This window comes from Archocentrus centrarchus, chromosome 1, assembly GCF_007364275.1.
Source record: "Archocentrus centrarchus isolate MPI-CPG fArcCen1 chromosome 1, fArcCen1, whole genome shotgun sequence".
Classification (NCBI taxonomy): domain Eukaryota; kingdom Metazoa; phylum Chordata; class Actinopteri; order Cichliformes; family Cichlidae; genus Archocentrus; species Archocentrus centrarchus.
The window spans coordinates 37,510,751-37,524,956 of NC_044346.1; the positions used below are offsets into that span (position 1 = coordinate 37,510,751).

At 41.9% G+C, this 14,206-nt stretch overlaps 1 protein-coding gene across 6 annotated transcripts in view; it reads left to right on the top strand.

Moving 5' to 3' along the window:
* The window catches only part of rptor (regulatory associated protein of MTOR, complex 1), a 189,724-nt gene that overhangs the window by 142,902 nt on the left and 32,616 nt on the right, over positions 1–14,206 (top strand). For all 6 annotated transcript variants that reach the window (XM_030744394.1, XM_030744142.1, XM_030744057.1 and 3 more), the window contains exons 18-22: positions 561–701; positions 1,033–1,153; positions 1,424–1,564; positions 5,031–5,186; positions 10,086–10,204. In XM_030744394.1, coding sequence (XP_030600254.1) covers positions 561–701; positions 1,033–1,153; positions 1,424–1,564; positions 5,031–5,186; positions 10,086–10,204 — 678 coding nt within the window. The remainder of the gene's footprint in view (positions 1–560; positions 702–1,032; positions 1,154–1,423; positions 1,565–5,030; positions 5,187–10,085; positions 10,205–14,206) is intronic.

Below are 14,206 nucleotides of genomic sequence, written 5' to 3' on the forward strand. Positions count from 1 at the left end.
ATTAGTTTGTTTTAGCGTTACTGCAGCTGTGTCCCAATATTTTAGAGCCTGCAGAAAAGTGTGTTTTTGTTGCCAGAATTAAAAAAATAATAATTAAAAAATCAACCAAATATTTATTCTTGTGCAGTCATAAGTTTTGGTTTGTGAATCCAGTCCCTGATGGGAAATTCCTTCTGAGCAGGTTTAGATTAAACATCCAATGAGGCGGGATAGAGAAAGTAATGAGTTAGTGAGTGCTGTCAATCTCTGAATTTCATACTGATGCAGTGTGAGAATATTGAACTGTGATTACCTCTCTGTCATCCACTGGTTCCAAAAGACATTCAGATATTTTTGTATCAGTTTGCAGAGCAAATATTAGATTTTCAAGAGGTCGAACACCAACGTCAGGTAAAATAAATAAGTACAAGGATAGAGTTGTGTGTTCCAGCGTGTAGTGAGGAAGGGAGACTCAGCTACAGCTGAGCCAGCTTTAACTTCATGTTTTTAAGTTCTTCGACACCTTTTTGGAACGAGGAGGAGAGGAAGCTTAAAGCCCTGTCTGGTTTGTGTTGTTGCAGGTGAGGTGTGCGGCTGTCTTCGCTTTGGGAACGTTTGTGGGGAACTCTGCTGAGCGGACGGACCACTCCACCACCATTGACCACAACGTGGCCATGATGCTGGCCCAGCTCATCAACGATGGCAGCCCTGTGGTCCGAAAGGTCACTGCTACACCCGACCTGCCACTCACATAAAATATAAACAGTTTATTATGTGAAAATGACAAACAAACAAATGTAGAAATTTAAAGCGGTGGAAGGGCATAGGCTTACCTTTTTGACCTGTAAGGACCAAACTGCAGTTCCTGCGAGATTACTGGTGTACAGGTGCAGTTGAGATTATTTGATCCAGTTTGCAAGCATCACCTACTGGGAATTGATGGTTGCAGAGCAGGAAACAGGAGAAGATTAGATTAGATTAGATTGGCTCAGCATAAAAACATAAAGCATAAAAATGATTTATGCTGTATTTTTTTGCATGTGCACTTGGCAGGAGCTGGTGGTAGCACTGAGCCACCTGGTCGTCCAGTATGAGAGCAACTTCTGTACTGTTGCCCTCCAGTTTATAGAAGAGGAGAAGAACTACTCTGTGCCATCACCGGCCAACACCGCAGGTACATGTTCAACAGGATGGCTGCTTTAATCGCTCATTCGTTTCCCTTAATTGTGTCCAGGTTTTAAGCATGTGGAGGCCAAAACCCAATGGGTTTCATCATCTGAATGACCACTGATCAGGAATATGGCTTTTTCTATGAGGACTATAATCCTTTGATTAAGGTTGATGTGTCCTCTGAGATCACTGACTGGGAACCACAATCATTGTGATTGTTTCAGGATTATCTGGTCCACCCTGATTTATGTCCTTTTCTGAATTCCACATTCAGAGCCTGGAAACCTGACTCCAGTAAGGGACAGCCCGGCCATCCCTCGCTTACGATCGGTCAACTCCTACACCAACATTCGGACTGCTACCACTGCCCGCAACCTGAACAAAAGCCTACAGAACCTCAACCTCAACGAGGAGGGTAAGAGAGTGCAGGCAAATTAATGTGGATGAAATGGAGACAGAAATACAAAGAAGTAGAAGAATGCTTTTGGAGGGTTGCATTAAGACAGATTTATTCAGCTTAATGAAATAAATGATTTAAAAGAGAGAGAGATATCACATTTTATTAGATTTTCTTCTTCATCAGCTGTGGACTCTGGATGTTAGTCTCCAGGCCAACTTCTGCTTTTTGTTATTCCTGAGAGAAACTCAGTGTGCGTTAATAAAACGCTTCACCAACACCAGAGGGGCCATGACCGGGTTTCCCAAACAGATGCAATACTTCAGCTTATTGTTTCAAATCCGGCTCCAAAAATAGAAGTTTCACATCATCTTTGTCACGATGCTGAACTCAATACTGGTGTGTCATGTTAGGGATAAATGCAAAACCCAGAGCATATTTTAGTAAGTCTAATTTATATTTGGCTTCCAAGAATGTTTTCTGTTCAGCACAGGACCCTCACAGCTGCAGAGGGCGCTCAAACTCACCAAGAGAGATTTTTTCACAGTAAACTTGTCAGAGCCAATTAAATAAATGTTCATTACTTTCTTCATGATGACTCCTATAACATTTCCACCGGCTGATGTTTGTTGAGAAGTTTTCAGCTACTAATTTTATAAATTTCATCTTTGTATCCAAATTGTGTGGATGCCATATTCACCTTTGATTTTCTCTTTAATTTTATTATCAGAGTACATTTTCAAAAACTGTCCAATTGTTTTTTTTTTTAAGGCAGATCTATATTCTGTTCTCCATATTTTCATATGCTACTTTTCACAATAATCCTTATTTATCTTATACCGGACCTTACTGCAGCCCCTTATTTCCTCCTCTGACACAAGCTGTTTTAGCTCCTCCATCTTTAAAGCCACCTTCCCTTACAGCCAGCAGTCATAAACAAAAGACTGACGTCATCATATTTGGAAAATGGAGTGTTTCGAGCAGTTCTGAGCATTTTCCTCACAGGAATAAACATCCTGCTGAGCTGCTCTGATCACCAGTGGACATGGGGAGCTGTCCATGGTGCTGAACTCCAGGCCGCAGGCATGCTTCACTCATATGCATTGCGGTGGGCATGCCAGGGTTTTGGGGGTGTCTTTGCAACCCGTTATTGACCAGACAAATTGACAGAGCTTCAGTTAGCAGTCAGCATGAGCCAGGCTAGCTGCCTTTGTTTATAACAGGGTAATTATTCACCTCAGTGCTCAACCTATTTTATTTTGTTGTCCATTGACAAACGGCACAAGGAACCACCTCACTCTGTCTGAATATTTTCATAATTAGGAAGTGGCACATCCGGAGCATTTAAATAAATGTACACTTTCTCAACATTTCAGCACATAAGATTGCATAAGATAGTGTTTATTTGTCACATGCGCAGTTATACACAGTACAATGCACAGTGAAATGAATTTTGTACCTGCAACCATATATACACACACATATAAATAAGAAGAATAAAATAAAACTAAGTAATTCACACTATACACTATACACACTTTACATGGAATTATAGAATATTATAATATTTGCATTGTGCAATAATGGTCCATTTAGGGCTCAGAGTTGAGCAGACGGATGGCTTGTGGGTAAAAACTCTTCTTCAACCTTTCAGTCTTAGTCCTCAGGCAGCGGTAACGCCGGCCTGATGGGAGTAGGGAGAAGAGAGAGTGTCCGGGGTGGCTGGGCTGTTTTAGGATCTTCATGGCCCTCAGCCTGCACTGCTTGGTGTAAATGTCCTGCAGGTTGGGGAGGGTGGTTCTGATGGTCCGTTCAGCTGAACGAAACACCCTTTTTGGGGCCATGAAGTCCTGCTTGGTGCAGTTTCCCATCCAGGTGGTGATGCTCCCACACAACATGCTCTCGATGGTGCAGGTGTAAAAGTTCCTGAGCACCTTGAGTGGGAGCTTGAAGTCTCTCAGCCGCCTGAGGAGGCAGAGACGCTGTCTGGCCTTCTTCACAGTGATGTTTATGTGATGAGTCCAGGACAGGTCCTGAGAGATGGTCACTCCCAGGTATTTGAAAGTGTCCACTCTTTCCACCTCAGCACCACTGATGAGAAGTGGATGGTAGTCCCTCTGCTGCTTCCTGCTGAAGTCCACAATCAATTCCTTTGTTTTGCTGACGTTGAGCAGAAGGTGGTTCTCCTGGCACCAGTTCTCCAGGCGGGAGACCTCTCTCCTGTAGGCTGTCTCTTCATTGTGGGAGATTAGTCCCACAACAGCAGTGTTGTCAGCAAACCTGATGATGACATTGGACTCTGACGTGGTCTGACATCACCCCAGCATCGAAGTGCTGCTCGCGTACGTGTGACTCCTCAATAAATTGTAACAAGGAGGGTTCACCTCCATCATCATAGATGCTGACATCTGGCCAACTCACTGAGTTTCTGTTCTAAACTATGAGCACTGGAAATGTTTTCTATTAATACACATGTTTGAAAGGTATTTGATTTTTACTGACCTGTGATTTGACAAAACAGACTACAAAAATTCTTTATTTTAATGAAATACAGCTGTCCCTATAAGACTCAATTTTTGTTTTGTTTTTTTGGTTTCTGCCTCCATTTTGGTGTAATGTGGGGTAATTTGGTAAGTTGGGGCTATTATTGTCCAGTTCCCGTCCATCCTGGGGGTTTGGGATGATCCTCTGTGTGGCAAACACAAAGCCGGGGCAAAGCTGGAAAAGCTGTGGGGGAATGAAATGGACTCAAGCAGGCGTCCTTATTTTCTGCTTCTCAAACATGGATGTAACTTCAAGGAAAAGCTTTAACGATGTTTAAGTGTCAGTAAAACCAGATGTTAAGCAAAATATTCATGTAATGATCATCTGTCAAACATCTCACAGTCATCACTGAGCTCGTGACCTCCTGTTTGTCAGCTCAGTGATCCAGACAGCCAAAGCTAACTGCCCTCCCTCTGTCTACCACTGCCAGGCTGAGCAATGAATAAGCCCTGAGTGGCGCTAAATCACTGGCACTTGGTGAAGTGCCTAACCTACTGCTGACACCGTTTCTAATTCACATTCTCGGTGCTTATTCCAAAGCGCGGGGGTGTTTATCATCAATAAGCACCGAGTGGAACGTATTTCCATTCTCTACCAATCTCCATTTCCACATTTCAGCCTGCCGTCTGATTGGCCGATGCATGGGAGTCGGAGTTGAATGAGTCAGAGTAATGAGTGGTGTTAAGGGTATTTACAGCAGGAAACGAGTGGACCTGACAGCTGAAATGAAGTTATGAGCAACTTCTTTTGTTGGCCTCCACGTTTACACACTTCTCACCTTACTGGCTGTTGATTAGACTGTTAGATTTATTTTTATTTTTCTCAATGATCTCTTTGTATAAAAACCTGTATATAATAGCACATTTACAGCAGCCAAACGGCTTCTGTTTCAACTGATTACATTTATAATGCTCATAATTTCTTGCTTTTCTCCATCCAGGTGGACCAGCAGCCTTCTCTCCTGGTAACTTGAGCACCAGCAGCAGTGCCAGCAGCACCCTGGGGAGTCCCGACAACGATGAGTACATCCTCTCCTTTGAAACCATTGACAAAATGCGGCGGGTGTCCTCGTATTCTTCGCTGAACTCCCTTATAGGTAACTAATGCTCAGTGCTACCTGAGCTCTATCTGTGGTATCCTACCAGACTTCAGTGTGTAATTTTCAAGTAAACTTTTGAAAAATGCTAAAAAGTGTGCAAAAGGTAAAGAAGGATCCTGGTAGGCACTGAGGAGGGGACGTGGATGTGTGAAGCAGGTGTTACTCACTGATCCTCAGGCCAGAGAAAAATGGAGAGTGACACAGAAGCACTGGGCAGCTCTGGCACAGAGGGCTCTTTTGAGGTTGATGACTTTTCCCCAAAAGAATCCCTTGAAGCAGACATTAATGTGGTGGAGGACCATGGAGGTCCCAGGCCATATCAATTCAAACCACTGGCTCCAGCCACAGTAATGCCCAGAGCCAGAGCACGCTCTCTCTCAAGGGGCTGTCCTGCTGCTGCCCAGTCATATGATCTAAAGGGAAACTGTTCAGCCCAGTAGTCACAGTACTGATTCTTCAGCCACACGACACAAGTCTGACCCTCTGCCTAAATTCCTGTAAATGAGTCTTGAACAGAAGAGTGTGGAAGGCAGGGATTAAGGTGGGCCACATTCAAACTATGAAATGTAAATTTTTAAAGGTTTCATATAAAACATGCAGAAAATATAGGCTCGACACACAAACACAGACACACACGTACAGATAGCCTGGTCCCAAAGAACAGCCAGACTTGCACAATACGTGTTAATCATAACCTCTACTGCCGTCTCTGTCAGTAACAGCAGCTGTACTCTGTTGTAAAGGCAGATTTATTAAATGTTATGATAAGATCACCGACCGCTAACACAGCTATAGTCACAGGCAACGTCATCAGATATCTAACAGTTAATAACAAGTGTGTAAGCTAACTGTACAGTGGCAGAACGTGAAAATTTGTACTTGCCGGATGCGGATGCTCCACAAAAGATCGACGCTGATGCCACTTTTCTATATCCAACTAATAGCCAGTGGACTCGAGTGGAGGAAAACCAAACAGAGCTTAAGGGAGATATTTCAAATTCGTGCTAATGTTGTAAGTAATCGTCTGTTTAGCAATGTTCCCAACACATAAACTGTTAAAGTGTTTTTCCTCATACACACTGAATTCGGTCCTACTCACTCACTGCTGTATGCAGGTGATTGGCAGGCTCTGCCATGCGCCCTGACAGGCAGTTTGTGTGCAAGCACAACAACTATTTACTCACTCCCACCCCCACAGAAAAGGGGGAAGTGAAACTCTGGATTCCCTCCCCTCAGGTCTGTCTGTCTCTGGCTTTCTTATAATGTTGCATTTCAAGTTAGACACCTTTTTAATCTGCCAGTCGCCCCATCACATCCCAGTTTGTGATTTTAGCACAGAAAAATGTAAAAATCGAGCTCTGAAGAACACTTCGTTTAAGCTGCCATGAAAGCAGGTTGAGGTACTGTAATAAAATCTTTGTCTTTGTTTTATATTGGTCCTCTGAGGACGCAGACTAATTTCTTCTGCTGCTCTATTTTAACACAATCTGTGTGTACAGAGACCTGCTCGAATGCCATTGTGAGCTTAATTCTTTAAGACATCTTTCTTTCATAGTGCTGAACAAAGGAGTCTTTCTCTGTTCTCCATTTTAACAAGATGCATCAGGTCATCTTTAAATCGGGGATTTAAAGATCTAATCCAGAGCTCATCAAACCTGGAGTGAAATTCAGCCGGGGCTGCTTGTAGGGTTTTTTGTTTCCAGCACAGACACAATAGGAAACCAAATGAACGAATGTTTGATGAAAGAAAATCGATAAGCAGCCTGGCACACACTCATATCTAACAAATCTAACATTTGATGCCCAGTTAAACTTTTTTCCAGCCTGCATGCAGACCCCTAATGCTGGCGTGAGCTTCCTGTCCTTCCTGCCCCTCGCCCACTAAGCTGTTCTCACACCACAGCTGACCCCCCACCCCCACCCGAGGGAGCTAGTTTAAAGGTCCTCCCTCACAGTGGCCAGAGGAGATGAATGGATGTTTGTGGGACATAAAGAGAAGGCTAAAATACTTACCTGAGTGCAGATCTGTGTAGAATTAGATTTGCTTTTGCCTCTTACATTTCTTTTGTCACTTAGATTCAGTTACCGAACTCATCTGAGACTTCAGTTGTCGTTCTGATTTATTTGTTCTTTTCCAGCCTTTGTTTGGTTTGAAGTTGCTTTCATGAGACCCTTGGGGTTTGGTTTTTCATCTCAACTGGATTCACTGATTTTTATCTTATCCGTCTGCAAACAAAGAAATGTTCAGAGGGTCTGTGTGTTCTAGTGCAGCAGTTTGGAACAGGTTGAAATGCTGAATGCAGCAGCTTCAGGACTCCAAACTGCAGGAAATCAACAGGGTCAGCGCACTGATTGATGGAGTTACTGTTTGTTATTATAATTACCTCCCAAGCTGGGAGGTTTCATTCATTTGTAAGGAATTAAAAAAGTTAAATGGCTACAGCTGAGGTTCAGAGTTTGTTATAGTTAGAAGACACTGACACAACATACTGAGACACTCCCAGGGAGGCCACATGGGTCTGTCCTGGGGTCTCCTCCCAGGTGAGCATGCCTAAAACACCTCAGTCTCAGAAAAGCTTGGAAATGAATGAAAAAGGGCTTTGACCACCTCATCTGGCTGCTTTTGATGCTGTTTTGAGGACTCTGACCCACCGGGATTCACCACAACCTTAGTTTGCATTGCTGGTAATAAGTCAGACGCTTATGGATGCAGTATTTGTCTCAGCCATTATAGCCGTGCACCCTCTAATGATTCTCAATAGCTGCATCAAATACATCCATCCAGCAGCTGCTTCACCTTTGTGATGGTGCTAAAGGAAAAGCTAATACTACCAAAGCCATTAGGGTTCATCCTTTGTGGACCAAGCTGAGAGATTTCATTGTAGACCAAAACAGTGAATTTTGGCTCATGCTCTGTATCTGAGGTACACCGTGAGTAATGCAGACATTTCCTCTACCTGGGCTGACTTTTATATCTTGTTACGTCGAGGACTCAAGGAAATTCACTTTAAAGAGTATCACAGTTATGATTTAGGGCTGCTTACATCTCGCTCTGAAATATATTAAAAATATATTTTACACACAGCGTTCTTCTCTGCTTTCAGACCTTCTGATGTACTTTTTATGTTTCAACCATTTAAATCTTAAAAAAAAAAAAAAAAATGATATGCAGTGTTAAAGGTATTTTATATCGTGTGCCTGAGTTGGTGGAGGCTATAAAAAAGTGATGCAGTGGTTCATTTAGCCAGCGGTTAACATCTTTACTACTGTACATCCATTTCTCTCTGCACAAGACTTCAAATGACACGAGTGTCACGTCAGGACGAGGCTGTGCTGCAGTGCTCAGCCGGTGAATGATATTCGCCGTCACGTTCCTTCATGTGGACTGTGCAGGGATGGTGCACTGGTAATTTGTGTGCAGCAGTTAAATGGGAGAGGAACCATATTTCACATTTATCAAGTGGCTGTTTACTGCAGCAGCTAGCACGCTGGCTAGCTGTCGCTAATCATATCCCGGCCCTCGGGCTGCAGTCTAATCACCTCTTTAACTCCCTCACTCTCTTGCTCCTGCAGTCACTCTTCCTCTCTTTGTCGCTTCATCTCTCCCTCCTTGTTTAAGATTAAGTTTTTTAAATTTATTCTTTGTCTTCTTTCTTCATATCTTGCCTTTTTGATCATTCTCTGTCATGTGTCAGAGCGCAGAGACTTCTGAAACATATGATCCATCTCTGTTTATGCACTCTATTTGCTTTCCCTCCACCAGACACACCCATGTTTCATATTGTATCCGTGCCCTGGCTGTAACCTCCTATCTTCCTCTATAGGAGGGAAAGGGGGGGGGTTATTTGCCTTTTATGTCTCCCTTCTTTGAAGCACTCTCTGGCAGGGAGTCTCAGTAATAAGTGGGTCCAGACATCAGTCATTCCCATTACCTTTCAGGGTTTACAACTCCTGGATTTTTGGAAAAACAGAGACTTGGGCAAGGCAGAGCATGACAGCAGTCATCCTTAGAGGGTAGATTTGCATGGCTACCTGCAGAAAAAGGAGGGAAGAATCAGAAAAGTGGGTTCAAATAGCTGGGGACTGCCAAGCGTCCCGGTGCCTGACACCGAGGAAGACGGCAGATTGAAGCTGACAGTCTGAAGGACTTTTAGAGGGAGCTGGAGTAGAAAAGGAACAGCAGCAGGAAGAAGGCTAAGTAAGGATAACATCCTGAAACAAGTAAAAGCCCGAAATCTAGGGTGAGTTTGAAAAGTTCATTCTAACTCAGAGACACACAACAGGCCGGCGGTGCCCCCAAACAAACTGTTGTCAGCAAGCAACTCTTGTGAAAATGACAGGAACAAGTTCAAAGATTAATAAACAAGCTTCAGAGAAAATCAGCAAATTGTCACATTTCAGCACAAAGACGAGGCAGAAGAAAAGAACGATGACACGTGAAGAAAAAAACACCTCGACAACAGGAAATGCTTTGTTCGTTTGTAGCCATGACAACAGTTCCCAGCAGTGAAGCTGATGTGGAGAGCCGTGTGTGTGTGTGTGTGTGTGTGTGTGTGTGTGTGTGTGTGTGTGTGTGTGTGTGTGTGTGTGTGTGTGTGTGTGTGTGTGTGTGTTGATTAATTGTGTACATTAGCTTACACTAGAGGTCAGTTTCCCTCTAACAGTCCAAAACCTATAACAACTGCAGGAGAAGTAAATGACCGGAGAGGGTAGCATGAAGCTAATGAGATGAGCACTTAGCTCTTGTTGTAATGAGCTTTGAAGTGAATTATAAGACCTACATTAGAATGAGGTGTACAGTGTGAGTTTGTGGGTGTATCGTATGTGTATTAATTTGCTGTATGTGTGTGATTTGTTTCCAAGCTGACTTTTTCTCGTTTTGTGTGTCGGTTCTAGGTGTGTCCTTCAACAGTGTTTACACTCAGATCTGGAGAGTGCTGCTTCACCTGGCTGCGGACCCTTTTCCTGAAGTGTCAGATCTGGCCATGAAGGTCCTCAATAGCATCGCATACAAGGTGTGTGTTATCTTTGGCTCTTTAAAGCTGCTGGACTCGGTTTCACAGCGTAAACTGTGTGTAAAAGATTGATTTCCGCCATGATTTCACCGACGGCTCAGTCACAGTAGAGTAAAAATACGACGACAGCCTCCTGACTGGGAAAAATTAATTTGTTTATATTCGGCAACTGATTGCATTTAGTTGTGGCATCTGGGCAACTACTTTCCATCTCAGTGTGATCGCACAGGCTGTCTCCACCTCTCTGCAAACATCTGCAGTCGACTCGGAGTGACTTCAGTCACTCTCAGACAGATTGAAGGTTTTCAGTAATTGTCGTCGAATTTAGAAACACAGACAGTTTGCTAACATGTTGCAGTCTATTTGAGTCTGCAGGAGTGAGTGGAATTGGCCTGTGATGTCTCTTTGCAATACGGGACTCAGCTGGTTGCTAACTGGTTGTATTCTGGTTCCTGTATAAACACACGTTGCCGAGCCCCTGTCTCATTTTGCAGTTAAATCACCATTTTCATTTGTGGGGGAATGTTTCCTTTTTGATGAGCGAGGCTCTGGCTGGACTAGTTAATGTGAATTTCTGAGACTGCAACACATTTGCAATTTTCACAGATTTGTCACAGTTGATCATTGTGTGATCACAAACAGATTACATGTACTTGCCAACTTGACCCCAGTCAATCATAAACAGCAGACTGACATTTTATTGTTGTTTTAATTCACCAAAGTTACTGTGAGGGGACTCAGACCTGTTCCCCACCTTTAAAGCAGATATTTTGGTGACCTCAGCTGTGTTTGTGCTTTTTGGAGAATTTTGTCTGATAAATAATATGGTTTTGCTCAGCTTTGTACCTTAATGTAATTTAAACTTGTGAGTCCTAAAATAAAAAACGCCCACTGGACAGTTGATACGGAGGGTAAAATGAGCCATAAAGACAAAACTGTTTTTGTACCAGGCTGTAGATACACTAAGTTAAGCTGTAATATTGGGTCTTTTTAACATGGGAGTCTGTATAGATGACCACCCTTGAGTGGCCACTAGAGGAACTGTAGTTTTTGGCAATGTAGGCTTCATTTTTCAGCCCAGCTAAAAAAAAAAAAAAAGAAAGTTGCTGCTGTTAATCTCACACAAGTGTTAAAAAAAAGAGCTGAGCTGTTAGTTTCACAGCGTTTGCTTACTGCATTTTGAATCTAAGACTTAAACCTTTTCTTCTTTTTAACAGCTGTCTACGTTATAAGTAACTAAAAATGAAAGCCATCTAATTTTCTAATATAATGAGCGTATTATAATCGACTTTTTGTCTCTGTATCCCCGTACGTCACTTCTTTTTCACCTCGTGGTTATACAGTGAAAAAGATCAGCTTCCAGCACACATGCCCTTCCCTCCCACTGGCATTTGCTTCCTCCAAAAGGCCATTACTTTTGTGCAAATGCAATTAAGGGCCAATGACTCCCCGAGGCTCGGCAGAGCAAAGAGCCTGCCGTAACTTAAGGAGCTATAATAACCACTATACTCCACCACCCATCCTAAGCCTGAGGCAGGATTTCTGCTGTTTTCCACCACCAACACCAATTGTTCCCTCTGTTACCTTCACACAAGCAGCATCTCTGCATCGAGGCTTCCTTCTCTGCTGCAATAAAGTAAACAGCAGGACATGATTAACAATATAATGTAATAGACTTTTTCTTCTGCCAGCACTGTAACACATTTTTGGAGTATGAGTTATTGTGGACCTGCACACTCGCAGTCAATTTAACAAACAGTGGTGTCATATTTATAAAAATTAGCTCTCTGACAAGCAACATATGAGAACAAGCAGATTTTCAGCAATGCTATAATCCCAGCGCAGACGAGTTGAATGGAAACAGACACAATTCAGTTGAGCTCTGCAGCTGCTCGGGATACTTCTGCGGCACCTTTAGGGGGTTAATCACCATCAATCATGTTAATCATTCGAGCTGTCGTTATGGCTTGATTGAAAAACTGAGGACTTGTGGTTACTGAGTTTCACAGGCTCAACATCAGATTTTTAAACCGGAACCAGTCGAGTCCAAACAATATAGGAATTTTAAGACTAATATTAAAAATCTGATACTTTGTTATATTGGCCAATATTTTTTTTTATTTCAGACACACAGAATCAAAACTGATTTTCGAACATTTATGTGTCGTTGGTTAGTTATTATATAGTTATTTGTTTTTTACAGAACAGTACAAAACATAATAAATATCACATCAAAGACAAGAAATTTAATGGGATAAAAAAAACAAATGTAATAAATCAATCATTAAATCAATGATGTCATTATTAAAAGCACAGGTTCTCTGATTTTAGATGAAAAAACACATTTTTTTTTTTAAATAAATGAAATGATGACAAGGAGCAGGTGTTTAAAGGTAATTTGTATTTAAAAACAGTGGTGCTAACTTTCATTTTTACCCCTCAGCCTAAAAGGGCCGATGGGGTGACGACAGTACCCCATCGGCGGGTCCGCAGCATGGACACACAACTTCATGAACGCGATAACTCAGAAGAGGTGATGTAAGATTTTCAAATTGATACCATAGGCGCATCTACTAAAAATCTCAGACGAGTTCAAATCTCAGCAACCTTGACCTCAAGCTGAAGGTCAGAGGTCAAGTTTTCTGAAAATCTTGTGAACGCAGTAGATCCAGAACGAGGTCACAGATGATTCTTTTTTCTTTTTTTTTTTTAAACTATTTTTAAACCATACATGTATTTACTCAGGAAGGACATCATACATACAATATTGCTGCAGTTTACAGTCAAAATGATGATGAGGTTTAAAGGACCGACTCAAATGGTGCATAGATTTGTTTAATTTTTTTATTACTTGTTACCAATTACAAAGAGCTGATGTGTTTAAATAGACCATTGACACATAACAGCAATGAAGTATACTCACTGTGTGGTCATGTATACTGTCGTGACAATGCAGGTAAGAATGCACTGTGATTAAGAGAGCATTCATACATTAAGGCTTAATAAATTATGTTCACTACTGGTGACACAGGCGTTTCAGAGGTGACCCGACAGGATTTTTTTGTTTATTTTAAACATTAATAAACATGTTTGGCTGCTGCATCACCTAAAATCTGGTTTTAAGTGACTGTGAAGGTTAAAAAAAAATGGACTGCCTGATGAGTCATTCTAGTAACTCAGCTTTCTATGTTATTCCCGTGGCGTATAAATTATAAAAGCTAACATGTTATCGAGCTGAGTAGAATATTAGTCAGAAGCCTCTGTGGTCACACAGGAATGCCAATCATAGAAAATGACTGTGGTTTACATTTTACATTTATTATGATTTTAGCATTTCTTTTTCCTGGTTCTTACTCAGCCATTTTCCTTTGAATTGATATGGTGAATAAAGTCACTGAGGCTCATATGCACCCCATTAAGATCTACTCAGACCTGTAATTATGTGTTCTGGAGCTGAAGATGCCACCTAAAGAATCTGCTGCCACGAGGCTGAGGAGGAGCTCTGGTGGCTGACAGCATTTTTTTTTTCCCTCTCTTGAAGAGTTCAACAACAGCCGCTTATTTAAAGAACCTTCATTCGAGTTCACAAGTGTTAACGGCTCTTTTAATTAGGATTTTAAATGTCAAATGTTATTGATTTGTAACAAAGCGAAACAAGGTCAGCAGCTAATTAAAATGTGCTTTCTTCCACGATGATTAAGGCTCTAAATAGTTGTTGCAAGATGATGGTGTGAAAGCTGTGGGTTTTTTTTTATATTTTTAATATTTATTCTCTTATTCTAGTGGATCCAGACTTTTCACAGATGTCTCACTAATTTAGTTGGACTCTTAGTCTGAATGGACTTTGGCAACAATTTACTGTCCATCACAGTGTTTATCTGCCAGCTGTTTACCTTAATGGAGACAATCATATTTCTCCCATATTAGCTTCTCTTCTCTGTTAAATCCAGAATTTAATTTAAAAATCCTTCTCCTCACGTACAAGGTCTTGAATAATCGAGC